The sequence below is a fragment of the Geotrypetes seraphini genome, chromosome 6 (assembly GCF_902459505.1).
Source record: "Geotrypetes seraphini chromosome 6, aGeoSer1.1, whole genome shotgun sequence".
Taxonomy (NCBI): domain Eukaryota; kingdom Metazoa; phylum Chordata; class Amphibia; order Gymnophiona; family Dermophiidae; genus Geotrypetes; species Geotrypetes seraphini.
Window position 1 is genome coordinate 111538217 of NC_047089.1, and position 16094 is coordinate 111554310.

The window sequence follows — 16094 nt, forward strand, 5'->3', positions numbered from 1 at the left end:
CTACCATCTTTCCCGGTACTGAGGTCTGACTCACCGGCCTGTAGTTTCCCGGATCTCCCCTCGAACCTTTCTTGAAGATCGGCGTAACATTCACCACTTTCCAGTCTTACTGAATCCTTACTGATTTGATCGACAGATTGGTTATTAGTTGAAGCAGATCAGCTATAACCCCTTTCAGTTCCTTGATTGCCCTCAGATGGATGCCATCTGGTCCAGGGGATTTGTCGTTTTTATGCTTGTCAATCTGCCGCATACCTCTTCTAGACTGACCATCAACCCAGTCAGTTTCCCATCTTCATTTCCTAGGTATAGTCTGTAAGCTTCCGGTATGTTGCGTATATCCTCTTCTGTAAACACAGACGCAAAAACGTGTTCAGTTTGTTGGTGATGGCTTTGTCCTCCTTTAACACTCCCTTTATTCCATGGTCATCCAATAGCCCACCACTTCCTTTGCGGGTCGTTTTCCCCTTAATATATCGAAAGAATGGCTTGAAGTTTTTTGCCTCCTTGGCTATTTTTCCCTCATAGTCTCTTTTGACCCCTCTTACCACCTTAAGGCACCTGCTTTGATGCTGTTTGTGCTTTTTCCAGTTTTCGTCCATTTTTCCAGTTTTCTTTTCCATTCCTTAAATGAAGTCTTCTTATCTCTAATGGCTTCCTTCATCGCTACAGTGAGCCACACTGGTTCTTTGTTCTTTTCCCTCTTGGATTACTTGTCGATACATGGTATATATAGATTTTGCGCCTCAGTGACTGTGTCCTTAAAAAGAGACCACGCTTGCTCTAGCGTTTTTACAGCACCTATCTTCTTCTTAATCTTCTTCCCCACCATGAGTCTTATCCCTTCGTAATTCCCTTTCCGGAAGTTCAACGTCGTGCCCGTCATTCTGGATCAATTTCGCCCCTGTGTCCAGGCCGAAGCGGATCATATTGTGATCACTGGTTCCCAGCGTCCCCTCTACTCCTACACCTTGCACCAGTCCTCGTATTCCAGAATTGCGTTTCCTCTAATATTTCCCATGACAGATTGTTCCAGGAAGCAATCGCCTACAGCATCCAGGAACTTTGTCTCCCTAGCGCAGCTGGAGGTGCCTAGGTTCCAGTCTTTCCTCGGATAATTAAAGTCACCTATCCTTCCTGTATAGCTTGCTCTTCCCCCAGAACGTCGTCCAGTTGCACACAAAGTGGAATCCTTCTTCCTCACACCAGCGCCTCATTCATGCGTTGACTAGCTGCAGCTCCATCTGCCTCTTCTCATCGGCCCTAGGTACTGGCAGGATCTCTGAGAATGCTACCCTCTGCGTTCTGGTTCTGCGTTCCGTCCTAGTATCCGGAACTGGTTCTTCAGTACTTCCCTGCTGTAGTTCCTGTTGCTCAAATTGTTTGTCCCCACATTGATCACCACCACCGTATCTTCCTCTTCCACGCTATCGATGATCCTGTGGATGTGGCTCACTATATCTTCTATCTTGGCTCCCGGTAGGTAGGTCACCAGCCGATCCTGGCTCCTCCCGCTATGTGGCTGTCGACTTGTCTGATGATGGAGTCCCCCATGACAATCGCTGTCCTCTCAATCTTCTTTTGTCTCTCTAGCCGCATGTCCGTGTCCCCGGTGTATGTCCATCTGTCCAGCCGTAGGTCTGTGTCCTCTGTGCACTTCCATTTTCCCTCATCCTGGCATTGGCTTGCACTGGACTTGTCTTCCTGTGGGTTCCCTCCGTTGTTTCCAGGTCTCGCTGCTGTGTCACCCATTTCTTCTTTGTGGCTGTCCTCCAAGTGGTCCTCACTCACTGTAGGTGTATCTTAGCAGTTCCACTGTTGCTGGTGATTTTCCACGTCCTCCCTGTTTGCCTCCTCGATGAACTTCTCTAACTCCCGGACTTCTTCCTCAATGGTTTCCTCTGTCTTGAAGTTTTCTGTCTCTCTGTCCTCTTCCTCCACTGCTCGAAGTGCTTCTAGTTCTAGTATTCTTCCTTTCAGGAGTCTAACTTGTTTCTTCAGACCCTCCAGTTCCTCGCATCGAGTGCATACCTAAGACCGCCTCCCAGGGGGGAGGTAGTCATACATATGGCAAATGGTGCAGAAAACTGAATAGCTCAACATCCTGCTTCTGTCTGCTGCTTCCTTTGCTGTTCGTTTGCCGGTCTGCTGTCTGAAGTGGCTTCTCACTGTTTCCTTATGTAGTGTCCTTGGTGTTACTGTGAGGTCCCTCACCTGCTACCCCTGCTTGTGTGTCCTCTGTGTCTACTGTGGTGGTTTATCTACTGCTTGTCTGTCCTGTTGCCTTTGTGGTACTTGCCTGTGTAGGTGTCCTTCCTAGTGTTTCCTCTCTGCAGTGACTCATCACTTTTTAAGGCCCTTTGCAAAGGCACTCTCACTAAGGTGAGCGCCTTTAACGCTCGCCTTCGACACGCACTGAAATGCTGAACGCCATTGGCCCCTCCCCTTTTAAGAGGGAGCTCTGGATCGGTGATTTGCTGACGTCGGAGGGGTGGGTAGAGCTACCTCTTGCCACTGTCCCTCACTCTCGCCTGCTTTCTCTTGTTCTTTCCCCTCTTACTCCTCTCTCAATCTTCTTCTGCTCCTTATCTTCCTGTCTGTGCTGCTTTCTGGGCTCAGCTGTTCAGTTCACTGTTGGCCCCTCCCCTTTTAAGGGGGAGCTCCGGATCGATGCTTTGCTGACATCGGAGGGGTGGGCGGAGCTACCTCTGGCCGCTGCCCCTCTCTCTCTCCTTCCTTCTCTTGTTCTTTCCTCTCTTACTCCTCTCTAACTCTTCTCCTGATTATGCTCCTTCGTCTGCCTCCTGACTTTTTCCTGCCTGCCCTGCTCTCTGGGCTCAGCTGTTCAGTTCGCCATTGGCCACCTCCCCTTTTAAGGGGGAGCTCTGGATTGGTGCTTTGCTGACGTCTGAGGGATGGGCGGAGCTACCTCTCATTGCTGCCCCTCACTCTCACCTGCCTTCTCTTGTTCTTTCCCCTCTTACTCCTCTCTCACTCATCTCCCGCCTCCCAACTTTCTCCTGCCTGCCTCAAAATAGTACCTGGCGGGCCGCATGTGGTCCCTGGGCCACAAGTTTGAGACCAGTTTATTGGCCTATAAGTATTACAGGGAAATTCTGTTGAAATCAGCAACACTGCATAAAATATTTTACAATTTTTACTGTACTTCATTATTGATTCGTTTGTTTTCTGGGCTTATTAGAAGCATCTGTGTAATAAAAGAAACACAATTTGACCCTGGGTTTTAGGTGTCTTATATGTTTATGCTAAACTAAGCTGTATTTCCTTCTGATATCACGGGGGTATTACTAGTAAAAACTAGGGAAAGTCAGAAATTGCTTTAGTCAAAAATGTGAACTGACTTTGCTGTTACAATAGTAACCTATCTATGGTGTGATCAAGATTTTTCCAGGTTACTCAGAGGCATGAAACTCTACAAGGAAGGGGTATACCCTCCCAAGAATAGAACAGAGTTCACTTTCCAATCATTGTAACTGTTTCAATAAAGATCACACTTCAAGCTAGGATACAGATAAATAAAGTATGTATCACAATTTTTCAATGCTTCAATGTGTCATGGCTTTCTTTTCTTCATGAATAGTATTAAGTTAACATCACTGAAACTGGGTAAGTTATAAAATAATAACTTAACTTAAGGGTTTGGGGTCCCAACGTGGCCCCGTTTTGCTTTCTTCCTCATGAGACCCAATCATAAATTTGATAAAAGTCCTTTAAAACTCTGAATAATATTAGAATTGGTGATGTATAATTGCTTCTACAAGACAAAAAATAACATAAAATCGGGTGTGAGAGAAAATGCCACAACCCACACCACAACAAAACTCATAGTGACTTGTAAGGCTAAGACTACGGGAAGAACTTTACAATGTACATACCACTGCTGGAAATTGCTCTCTCTTCACAAAGTTATTCTCAAACTACCAGAAAGAACACAGCGTCACCCTCCCGATTTAAATACAGATCCAAGAGGCTGAGTGTAAACATGTGACTAATGTGACATCATCAGATGGCTGATGCAATAATAAATCAAATTGCATTTACACTGTCTTGCTGTGAAAATGTAAATATCACTGAAAAAACATTTCAAGTGTCACAGTAAAAACCATAAAAACCATAATGCTGGATGAATATAAAGCATTATAGAAATGCAGATGTTATGATTAGATCACAAAAAGGCAATCTACTCCATTTCACTGTTCAATCCATGTGGGTGTAAAGTATTGAGGATAAAAATCCATTTCTGTTCTTGCTTCCAAAGCATATGAGCTGCGTCTCCTCCTCTGATAGGGGCTATGACATTCAATATAGAAAAAGTGAGATCTGTAAGTTCATGTTGATGGTCTTGCCAATGTTGAACCAAGGGGGCTTCTGTCACTCCCGTGCGGATCCTGCTGATATGTTCACCTATGCGGGTCTTGATATTCCGGGTTGTACATCCCACATAGAACAGCTGGCATGGGCATTGAATAATGTAAACCACTTGTTGGGAATTGCAGTCGGTAGCAGGGCATTTGACTTGGCTAAGATGATTGGAATATCTGGACATTTGCTGTAAGGTAACACAATGTTTACATATTTTACAGTGTCCACAAGGTGAATGTTGCCCCGATATCCTGGTAGCAGGTTGCCTAACAAACTGGGAATGAACCAGCTGTTGCTTGAGATTGTGCTGTTTGGAAAATGCAAACCTGGGTACTTCTTGAAATGCCTCATGAAATTGCATAATCCCCCAATGCTTTTTGATAATACGTTTAATATCAAATGCCCGTACTGAGTAAGGGAGGACACATACTAAAGTATCCTCTTCTTGTTTAGGGGATGAAGTTAGCAGTAAAGATCTGCTAACTTTGTGAAGAGAGAGCAATTTCCAGCAGTGGTATGTACATTGTAAAGTTCCTCCCGTAGTCTTAGCCTTACAAGTCACTATGAGTTTTGTCGTGGTGTGGGATGTGGCATTTTCTCTCACACCCGATTTTATGTTATTTTTTTGTCTTGTAGAAGCAATTATACATCACCAATTCTAATATTATTCAGAGTTTTAAAGGACTTTTATCAAATTTATGATTGGGTCTCCTGAGGAAGAAAGCAAAACGGGGCCACGTTGGGACCCCAAACCCTTCATAAAGTTAAGTTATTATTTTATAACTTACCCAGTTTCAGTGATGTTAACTTAATGAAGAAAAGAAAGCCATGACACATTGAAGCATTGAAAAATTGTGATACATTCTTTATCTGTATCCTAGCTTGAAGTGTGATCTTTATTGAAACAGTTACAATGATTGGAAAGTGAACTCTGTTCTATTCTTGGGAGGGTATACCCCTTCCTTGTAGAGTTTCATGCCTTTGAGTAACCTGGAAAAATCTTAAACTAAGCTGTATGGCATATTGACCAGTAATTCTGGTTAATGTTCAATAAATATGAACACCAGATAGTGAGGACAAATCTACAATAAGTGGTGATAGAGGCTGAGTTCTATGAACAATGGTGGTTTTAGCTCAAAAAAAAGGTTTTGTAACAAAAAATGTTGGTGCTTGTAACTAAGGAGGCATAGCCCTTGACGAAACTAGAAGTGAAACGTTTGGGCCACCGTCGGGCGCAAAGATAAGTATCTTTCCTTTGCAGCAATATAGAGCACTTTTACAGCACTGTATGCACTTTATAATATATGCAGAACCTGTTGAAAATTAACAAAAAGATTTATTGCACATGCTATTTGCTAAGACCAATGATGAAAACACCACCCCAGTAAGGGCATGAATAGAATTAGAAGTGTTTGAGGTCTAGAAAGAAAACCACTTATTGTAGATTTGTCCTCATTATCTGGTATTTATATCAATTGGACATTTCTTTAAGTTTCCTTATTTAGTTAATTTGTACAATAAATATGAATGACAGTAGGCAATATGGTTTCATGGTCAATCTGTATGTTACAATGTGACAAATATCAAAAATACATGCTAGATTTTCCTTTGGGACATTTAGATGTTAGAAAACCATCTCTGGAGTGGTGTTAGCATAAAATTTATGTAGTATTGAAATATAATTTTTCAGAACTTTGTTCATGTATTATTGATCTAACTGTGAATTGTAATAATGGTTGCAATATTTTAAATCTAGATGCTCACCTGTCCTCTAAGCCCCAATGAGAGTTTTTTAAGATATCTTGCCTTGCCTCAAGACAATGAGCTAGCCATTGATCTAAGACAAAGTGCTGTAGTGATTATGGCTCATTTAGACCGACTGGCCACACCATGTATGCCTCCACAATGCAGTTCTTCTACATCTCAAAAGGTATTCAAATATTGTTCTGTACTTTTATTTAGATTGCTGAACGTTATTTAATTACAAAATTACAATTAAAGAAACAGAGCTCATTGGTTTAATAAATTTCAGTATACATATAGCTTTAATTAACTCTTTCCAAAAAAGACTCTAAAAGAAATGAGTTCATGAAATTAAAAATGACAAGAGGATTTTATTTATATGCAATGTAAAATTTAGTCCTACTAAGATGGTTATTTCTTCAATAATACTCTAACTTAGAATTGCATATAGCTCTTAAATACCTCTTATTCCATGTGATAAATATCCATTGTGATATAAGATTCAACAACTCTTAATAGCTATAAATTTCATAACTTTACTGAAGCTTTGGACCTCAGAAACACCACTCATTGCTCAAATGTTTATCATAGCAATAAGCTTGACATGTTGTCTCCTCACTGGCCCACTTTTTTATCCTAATCGGATTTCAATATTTAAAGTGCAGCTTTTAAAGTAAATAGTTTCAAAATGCTTCAAAAATGCCTTAAAGTACTACTAGTCCCTGATCATAAAAACTGAGATAAGTCATAAACCTTTAGTACAGGGATGTCCAGCCCACAGGCTGCATGTGGCCCTATGAAGAATTTTGTGCGGTCCCACTCGCGCTCAAGGACAATGCGGTGTTTTCCTCTGCCACCCCCAGGTGTTTACCATCTTGCCGGCTCCCTCCTCCGTCTTGCTGCAGAGTTTGCTCAAAGCCACGGGCAGTGGCTCCTACGTGCCTCCTGTGACTGACCCGGAAGTGTTCCTTCTGATGTCATGATGTCAGAGGGAACGCTTCCAGATCAGCCGTGGGATGCGTGTGGGATCCACTGCCCGCGGCTTTCAGCGAACACTGCAAGACAGAGGAGGAACATAAGAACATAAAAAACGCCTTCACCGGATCAGACCGAGGTCCATCTAGTCCGGCGATTCTCACACGCGGCGGCCCATTTAGGTACTCCTTTATGGAGACCCGGATTTACCGTATCCCTCAATATGATATGCAAGAAGGTATGCATCCAACTTGCGCTTGAATCCCAGTACAGTAGTCTCCTCCACAACCTCCTCCGGGAGCACATTCCAAGCATCCACCATGCGCTGTGTGAAAGAAAACTTCCTGACATTTGTCCTGAACCTGCTGCCACTCAGTTTCAGGCTATGACCTCTTGTCCGTGTCACATTTGAAAATGTCAGTAATGCTGCTTCTTGGTCTATTTTATCAAATCCTTTTAATATTTTGAAAGTCTCAATCAAATCCCCTCTGTCTTTTCTTCTCAAGGGTAAACAGTCCCAGTTTCCTAAGTCGATCTTTGTAGCTCAAATGTTCCATTCCTTTAATAAGTTTCGTGGCTCGCCTCTTCACTTTCTCCAGCAGAGTTATATCCTTTTTAAGGTATGGAGACCAGTGTTGGACACAGTATTCTAAGTGGGGTCTGACCATTGTTCTATAAAGTGGCAATATGACATCTTCCGATCTACTCATAATCCCCTTCTTAATTATGCCCAACATCCTATTTGCTTTCTTCGCCGCCGCCGCACATTGTGCCGATGGCTTTAGGGTACAGGAAGCAGGAAAGAAGGTAAACACTGGTGTGAGACTGGTGTGAGACTTGAGAAGACTTGAGAGTGAGGGAGCACAAACTTAGGAAAAATGATGGAAGGAAGGGGCATGAACTTAGGGAAAGGAAAAGAATGAGGGGAGCATGAGCCTTAAGATGGAAGAATGGAGGGAGTGAGGGAAAGAGATGCAGAGGTGAGGGAGATAATAGAAAGGGAGAATTGAGTGTCTGAGAGATGGAAAGATATGGTGCAATTGGGGAGATAAAGAAAGAGGAGAACTGTTGGGTAGAGAGAGAATAATTGGATATGGTGGTAGGAGAGGAGTGAGGTAGAGATGCATGGGAGCAAAGAGAAGGGGGTGAACATGCTGGGCCGAGGAATCCTCCTGGATGTATGGTTTTTTTTTTTTGTTTTTTGTTTTTTTGGGGGGGGGAGGGTATTAAAAGAAGTGCCAGAATAGGTCTAGGGGGAGAGCTTATGGGGCCAGAAACAGAGGACAGAGAGATGGTAGGCAATGGTCTGAAGGGGAGAGAAGTTGGACTTAGGGTGTTGTGGAGGAAGAGGGAAAGAGATACTTGAAGGGAGAACTGTTGAGGAGAGATAGGAAGAAATGGTGGACCTGGGGGAGGGAGGCAGGCAGACAGGGGGAGAGATGGGAGGGGGCAGTTAGGAAGAGAAAGGGAGAGAAGTTGGATCTGGGGATGGAAGGGAGGGAGGGAGAAATGTTAGGCCTGTGGATGGAAGGCAGAGAGATGCAGCATCTCTCTTTTTTTCCTCCAATTCATTGTTTATCATCAAGGGGGGAAAGAAGAAGAAAAATAGAAAAGAGAGGGAGCAAAATGTTGGACCATGGAGATAGAGGAGGCGAGATGGAACCATGGGAGGGCAGGAGGGACGAGAGCTGGGATAAGATGATGCTAAGGGATGGAAAGAAAGGGACAGGGACTTATAGCCTGACCAGTGGAGAGAGGGAGGGGGATTCTGAAAGTGGTGAGCCATGTGGATGAGGTCAAAAGATGACAAGATGAGCAGTGAGTACAGTAGTAGAAATGTGGTAATGGGGAGTAGATAGAAGGAAATAGGAGGTTGGGAAAGGAGTGAGATGGGACATGGGAGAGCTAGGGGAAGATGGAGAATTGAGAGATAGCTGAACATTTAAAAAGAAGAAGGGTGAGAAAGAAGACAAGATTTGAGTGGACAGAAGCAGAAAAGAAAAAGTTAAGAAAGCTGAAAGGGAAAAATCAATATGTTGGAGATAGGCATAAGAAGGAAATGGAATGACAGAAGAGGAGAAAAAAATGGACAGCAGACACTGGAAAGAGAATTAGTTGAAGATAGACAAAAAGCAGAAAGAGAAACTGTGACCAAAATGATGGAAAAACAAAACATCCAGACAACAAGGTAGAAAAAATTGTTTTATTTTTAATTTATTAAATGGAATATCTTTAGGATATGTGCATTACAATTATTTTGTATTCAGTGGTTTAGGCATATACAACTGATTTGGGGGAGGGACTGGAGCCCAAAATTAGTGGATGGGCACCAAAGTTTCTCCCCGCCTGAGTGTAATTTATAAATTCTTCAGCTAGTGGGGATTCCCAAGCTCTGCCAACTGAAGACATCTTCCTCCAGTCTGGCAACTCAAACTCTCCATGCTTTGCAGCCAATGGCAATATCCTCAAGCTGCCCCTGCTTTCATGCATGCATGAAAGCCAAGGGGGGGGGGGGGGCGGGGAGGGAAGGCAGCAGCTCTGAAATATTACTGCTAGCTGCCGAACTTGGGAAATTGGAGGGGGAGGAGGTGGCCATCAGTTGGTGAGGCTTGGGGCTCCCTTCTAGCTACTGCAGGGGAGATATTCATTCTGAGGGAGTCTAAGCTCAAAGTGGGAGGCCCAAAAAAGCTGTAATATTTACCTGGACTAAACGATCCTCCACGTGCGCTGCTGACAGCTGATTCAGCATCCCTGCTCTGATGAGGCTCACCTCTGAAGAGGCTCACTGTAGCTGTAATAGAAGTGAATAGGAGAACCAGGAGCGTGCATCCCTGCTCATCAGAATGGGGATGCGGAAGCATGTGGCTGCTCCCACTGTCAGCGGTGCACATGGAGGGATCACTCAGTCAGAGTAAGTATTACTGCTTTTTTGGGTTCTTCTCCACAGTGTCCCTTTAATGAAGGTTTATTATTAGACTAGTCTTTAAGCCTGTTACATTAACGGGTGCTAGAATAGATGTGTGTCTCTCTCTCTCTCTCTTTCTCTTCTCTCTGTCTTTCTCTCCCTTTCTTTCTTTCTGTGTCTCTCTTTCCTCGGCTGTCCACCACCACCCCTTGCCAGCTCCCCCTGTCCAGCAGTAGCCCTTTTCCCTTCCTTTTCCCTCCCCTGTGTCCAGCATCACCCCTTCTCCCTTCCTGTCCAGAAGTAGTCCTTCTCCCTTCCTTTTAACCCCCCATGTCCAGCAGCACCCCTTCCCTGCTCCCCCTGTCCAACAGCAGCCCTTCTCCCTTTGTTTTACATCTCCTCTGTCCAGCAACACCCCTTCCCTGCTCCCCCTGTCCAGCAGCAGCCCTTCTCCCTTTGTTTTACATTTCCCCTGTCCAGCAGCACCCCTTTACTGCTCCCCTGTCCATCAATAGGCCTTCTCTCTTCCTTTTACCTCCCCCCTGTCCAGCAGCACCTTTGTCCTACTCCCCCTATCCAGCAGTATGCCTCCTTTCCTGGTACCTATCCCCTGTCCAGCAGCACCTCTTCCCTGCTCTCCCTGTCCAGCAGCACCCTTTACCTGCTACCCCTGTCCAGCATCGGCTTCCGTTCGCGTCTGCCCTCCTGTCAGCACCCACATGACACCTTTCACCACAGCTCAACTGCCTGCACGCGCCGACAGCCGCCTCAAGCCGCCACGGCCTGAATGCGCCGACAGCCGCCTCAAGCTGCCATGTGCCGTAAATAGAATACGGCTACGGAAGGACACAGCACGCTGCAGGAATCACAAAACCTTAAGTGCGCATGCGCGCTTAGGGTTTTATTATAGAGGATGCATACATCTTCTATATTAGTGATTGCAGATTTGGGACCTGCTCAACCTTTTTTTTGCTCATCGGCTAGTGTTTGTGTGGCCCTACAAAAATTTTTTTCGACCAATGCAGCCCAGAGAAGCCAAAAGGTTGGAACACCCCTGCTTTAGTACATATGTAAAAGCATTTGACTAGTAGCACTTTAAGGTATTTTTTTAGCATTGCACTTTAAAAACTGCACTTTAAATATTGAAATCCGATTAGGATAAAAAAGTGGGCCGGTGAGGAGACAACATGTCAAGCTTATCGCTATGAGTGATGTTTCTGAGGTCCAAAGCTTCAGTAAAGTTATGAAATTTATAGCTATTAAGAGTGGTTGAATCAAATATCACAATGGATATTTATCACATGGAATAATAATAATAATAACTTTATTCTTCTATACCGCCACAATCTTGCGACTTCTAGGCGGTTTACAATCAAGAGAGCTGGACATTCAGCGAAATACAATAAGCAGATATTCAGAGGAAATATAGAGAGAAGAGACCTTAAGAGGCAATAGTATAGAAATACAATTTGCTGAGCAAAAATATAAGATGTACATTTTAGTAGGTAATGTCCGACAGGACCTGTTGGGAATAAATAGCAACGTAAAATTACGATAAGATGAAGATAACAGAATATATATATAACAGTGCTGTAAGTTCTGGTGGAATAGGGAGGGGGGATGGAGAGGGGAGGGCGGGTCAATTGTTTAATAATAAGAGGTATATATGTAAAATTTAGTCTGTATAAGTAACACATTTAATTGAGAGATTTGTAGTATAGTGCTACCTTCCGGGAAAAGACCATCTTCCAAAAATGCATTTTGACTGTTGATTATTGCTACTATTTCTCTTTACTGTTTTTTTTTGTGTCATTTGGCACTGCTGTACAACTGTGTACAGGAAGCATGTGCTTCCTGTACACAGTTGGAAAATGTTAGTTTATTTTTCTAGTGCAATATGTCTAGTGGTCCTGAACACTCAGATCGTATATCTCAACTAGCAATCATGTTTTCCAGCTTCACCTCCTTCCCAGGTTACTGCTCTTGCTTCATCAGTCCAGTTTGCTTTCTACAAACAAATTGCTCAGAAGTGTTTTTGATCTGCTCTGTGGTTTTATTATTTTTGGGTATTTTTGCTCAGTGTTCTTTGGAGGCTTGATGCCTGGAGGTTCCCACTTGGACCTCTGGCTGGGAGAAGGTGCATACATAAGAACATACTGGGTTAGAACAATGGTCTATCAAGCCTAGTAGCCCGTTCTCACGGTGGCCAATCCAGGTCATTAGTACCTGGCCAAAACCCAAGGTGTAGCAATATTCCATGCTACCAATACAGGGCAGACGGTACTAAGATGATCCTATAAGATCATTATCCCAGGACAAGCAGGCAGGTATTCTCACTAGTGGGTGACGTCATCCAACGGAGCCCAGATGCGGACATCTCACAAGCATACTTGCTTGTAGAAACTTTTAGAAGTTTTGAGTTGCCCACACTGCGCATGCGCGAGTGCCTTCCCACCCGATGCACCGGGCGTGTCTCCTCAGTTCTTTTTCTTCCGCGGAGCTGAGAAGTTTGCCTTTGAAACTCTCTGCGCGAAGTTCCTTTTTTGTGCCTTTTGTGCCCGCGGGTTTGGGTTTTTTGTGCTCATTCCTGTTGGCTCACGTTACGTTTTGTTGTTTAAAAAAAATAAAAATAAAAATTTTGTTCGATCGTTCGACCGGGCAGGTTGCGTGGCTGCGGCCCCGCAGCTTTGACCTTGCGGCGGAGCTTTTTCGGCCTATGTCCCGGCCTGTTACCGGTTTTAAAAAGTGTGTCAAGTGCCAGCGCGCGATTTCGTTGACGGACCCACATTGACGCTGTCTTCAGTGTCTTGGGCCTCAACACCTTCCGAAATCGTGCCGGCCTTGCTCCACGTTCACAGCACGTGCGTTTAAGCGTCGCTGTATTTTGTGGGAGTCGCTGTTTGGCATGGAGGCGTCCCCGGTACTGCCCTCTTCCCAGAGCGCCACGCCTTCGATTTCCGATTCTACATCTTCGGCCTCGAGTCTGCTCAAGCCTGCCTCATTCGTGCCGGCTTCGACCTTGACGCAGGCTGCGGTGCCTTCCGATGTCTCTTCAGGTCAGATAGCGCAGCCTCCTATCCCTCCAGTGGTGCTTAAGGTGCCCAAGGCCTCCAAATCCAAGCCCCCTGGCGGCCGATTGACCAACGTCCGTGCAGGAGGTCCCATTTCTGATGTGGATCCCTCTTTGCCGGCGTCGTTTCATGCCTTGATGGAGAAGCGATTTGTCGAGCTCTTTACCAAAATTGGGCAGATGCTTCTCTCCCAGATCCAGCCTGGGCACGCGGAAGCCTCCCGCAAGGTCGAGCCGCCTCCGGTGCCTCCTCGGCGCACACTCTCGCTGCTGGGAGCAGAGTCTCGGCGAGTGTCTGGTCTGGCTTCGGGGCATGTCTCACAAGGAGCAGAGTCTTTGCCCATGCCACCTTTGGAGCCGATACCCTCGATCCATGGCTTCCCTGGTCCGGACCTTTCCTTGGCGATGCCGGGCCTCGAACCTTGGGGAGCACCTCGGGGGGCCTTGTCTCAGCCTCTGATGCTTCGATCCATGGCCTCCAGTCCCATCTACTCGGTGGCTGCCTCGTCTGGGCATCGCTCGCCTCGTTGCTCGAGGCCTGCTTCTCGACACAGCTCCGGTCGTCGATCGAGGCACTCCTCGAGGCATTCATCGAGACACGCCTCGCCTCGTCGGAAGCAACCTTTCCAGGAGTTTTCTCCGGAATACTCGCCCCCCTCCTCCCATGCCGAAACTTGAAGATTGCGGGGGTTCGTTCTCTCCGTGCCGGTCCTCGGCATCGGCGGACCAGGCCGCCTCATCGTCTTCGAGCCCGCCTCGAGGCCCGGCTCTGGCGGACCAGTTGTCTTTCTCGTCCTTCCTGAGGCAGATGGCGGTGGATCTGGATATCACCCTGGATTCGGGTTCCAAGTTCTCGAAGGAGTATCTGGAGACGATGCATCTTCCTCAACCTCCTGCCGAGTCTCTGCGCCTGCCTCTACACAGGCTTCTGGACCAGACTTTCATGAGGTGCTTCAAGACCCCGTACTCCATCCCGGTGGTTCCAGAGAAGTTGGATGCTCGCTACTGCATGTTGCACCATAAGGGCTTCAACGGGGCACAGCTCTCGCACCAGTCTCTCTTGGTTGAATCCTCTCTGAAGCGGTCTCACCCCTCCCAGGTCTATGCTTCCACACCTCCTGGCCGGGAGGGCAAAACCATGGACAGATTTGGCAGGCGCATCTACCAGAACTCGATGATGGCTTCTCGAGTCCTCAGTTACAACTTTCATTTTGCAACCTACTTCGAGTTTTTCCTCTCCATCCTTCAAAAGTTTTTACCCTATCTGGACTCTCAGGCTCGCTTTGAGTACTCAGAGGTACTGGCATCGTTGTCCCAGCTCCGCCTGCAGATGATGCAATCGTCTTACGACGCTTTCGAGCTCTCGGCCAGAGCGGCAGCCTGTTCGGTGGCCATGAGGCGCTTGGTGTGGCTTCTTACCATCGATATGGACCCGAATCTCCAGGACAGGCTGGCGAACGTTCCCTGTGCGGGGGCAGACCTGTTAGACGAGTCCATCGAGGCAGCTACGGAGAAGTTATCCAAACATGAAAAATCTTTTCAGTCTATCCTCCGCCAGAAGCCCAAGCCTGCCATCTCTCATCCGGCTCGTCCTCCTATGATTTATCAGCGGCGCTATCCGCCAAAGCAGGCTCCCGCCATTTGGCCGCCAGTGAAGAGGCAGCATTAACAGAAGCCCCAACAAAAGCCTCAACCGTCTGCTGTCCCCAAGGCTCCCCAGCCTTTTTGACTGTCTCGTAGGGAGCATAACTTCCATCGTTCTGCCCTCTCCTCTTTTTCCCATCGGAGGTCGTCTCCATCATTTTTACCATTGATGGACGACTATTACCACCGACCTCTGGGTCCGTCCCATCGTAAGAGAGGGATACTCTCTTCAGTTCCATCATGTTCCCCCGAAACATCCTCCAAGAGAGTATCCTTCCAACTTAACCCAGACCGCCCTTCTTCTTCAGGAAGCTCAGGCTTTGCTCCGGCTTCGCGCCGTCGAGCTGGTCCCTGTGGACCAGCAGAACAGGGGTTTTTACTCCCGGTACTTCTTTGTTCCGAAGAAGACGGGTGACCTGCGTCCTATTTTGGACCTCAGGGTGCTCAACAAGTTCCTGGTCAGGGAGAAGTTTCGCATGTTGACCCTGGCTTCTCTCTATCCCCTCCTCGAGCAGAACGACTGGTTATGCTCCCTGGATCTCAAGGAGGCCTACACTCATATTCCCATCCATCCGGCCTCCCGTCATTACCTCAGATTTCGGGTGGGACATCTTCATCTTCAGTACAGAGTGCTTCCTTTCGGCCTCGCTTCATCTCCCAGAGTCTTCACCAAGTGCCTGGTTGTGGTGGCTGCAGTACTCAGGAACCATGGTCTGCAGGTGTTTCCCTACCTCGACGACTGGCTCATCAAGGATTCCACGTCTCAGGGGGTCGTCCGGGCCACTCAGAGGACTATCTGGTTTCTACAGAGTCTGGGATTCGAGATCAACTTTCCCAAATCCCATCTTCAACCTTCACAGACTCTCCCCTTCATTGGAGCTGTTTTGGATACTATTCAACTCAGAGCATTTCTTCCTCCGCAGCGCCTGGCGGCTCTTCTTCAGCTTTGTCACTCGGTCTCTTCTCACCCGTCCATCTCGGCGAGACACATGATGGTGCTCCTGGACCACATGGCCACTACGGTTCATGTGACTCCTTTTGCCAGACTTCACCTGCGGATTCCTCAGTGGACCCTAGCTTCTCAATGGTCGCAGATCTCCGATCCTCTGATTTGTCACATTCAGGTCACTCCTGCTCTCATGCAGTCGCTTCACTGGTGGATGCTCTCTTCCAATCTTTCCAGAGGTTTGCTGTTTCACATGTCTACCCATCAGAAGGTCCTCACGACCGACTCCTCAACCTATGCTTGGGGGGCTCATCTGGACGGGCTCTGCACCCAGGGCTATTGGACGAGTGCGGATCGTCTGTGCCATATCAATCTCCTGGAACTCAGGGCAATTTTCAATGCTCTCACCGCTTTTCAGCATCTACTGC

The 16094-nt window shown here is 46.5% G+C and overlaps 1 protein-coding gene across 1 annotated transcript in view; it reads left to right on the plus strand.

The window, feature by feature from the left end:
• HERC2 (HECT and RLD domain containing E3 ubiquitin protein ligase 2) overlaps positions 1 to 16094 on the plus strand; it is a 3346202-nt gene that overhangs the window by 263671 nt on the left and 3066437 nt on the right. The window contains 1 exon segment of the mRNA XM_033948978.1: positions 6140 to 6313. Within this exon segment, the coding sequence (XP_033804869.1) occupies positions 6140 to 6313 (174 nt within the window).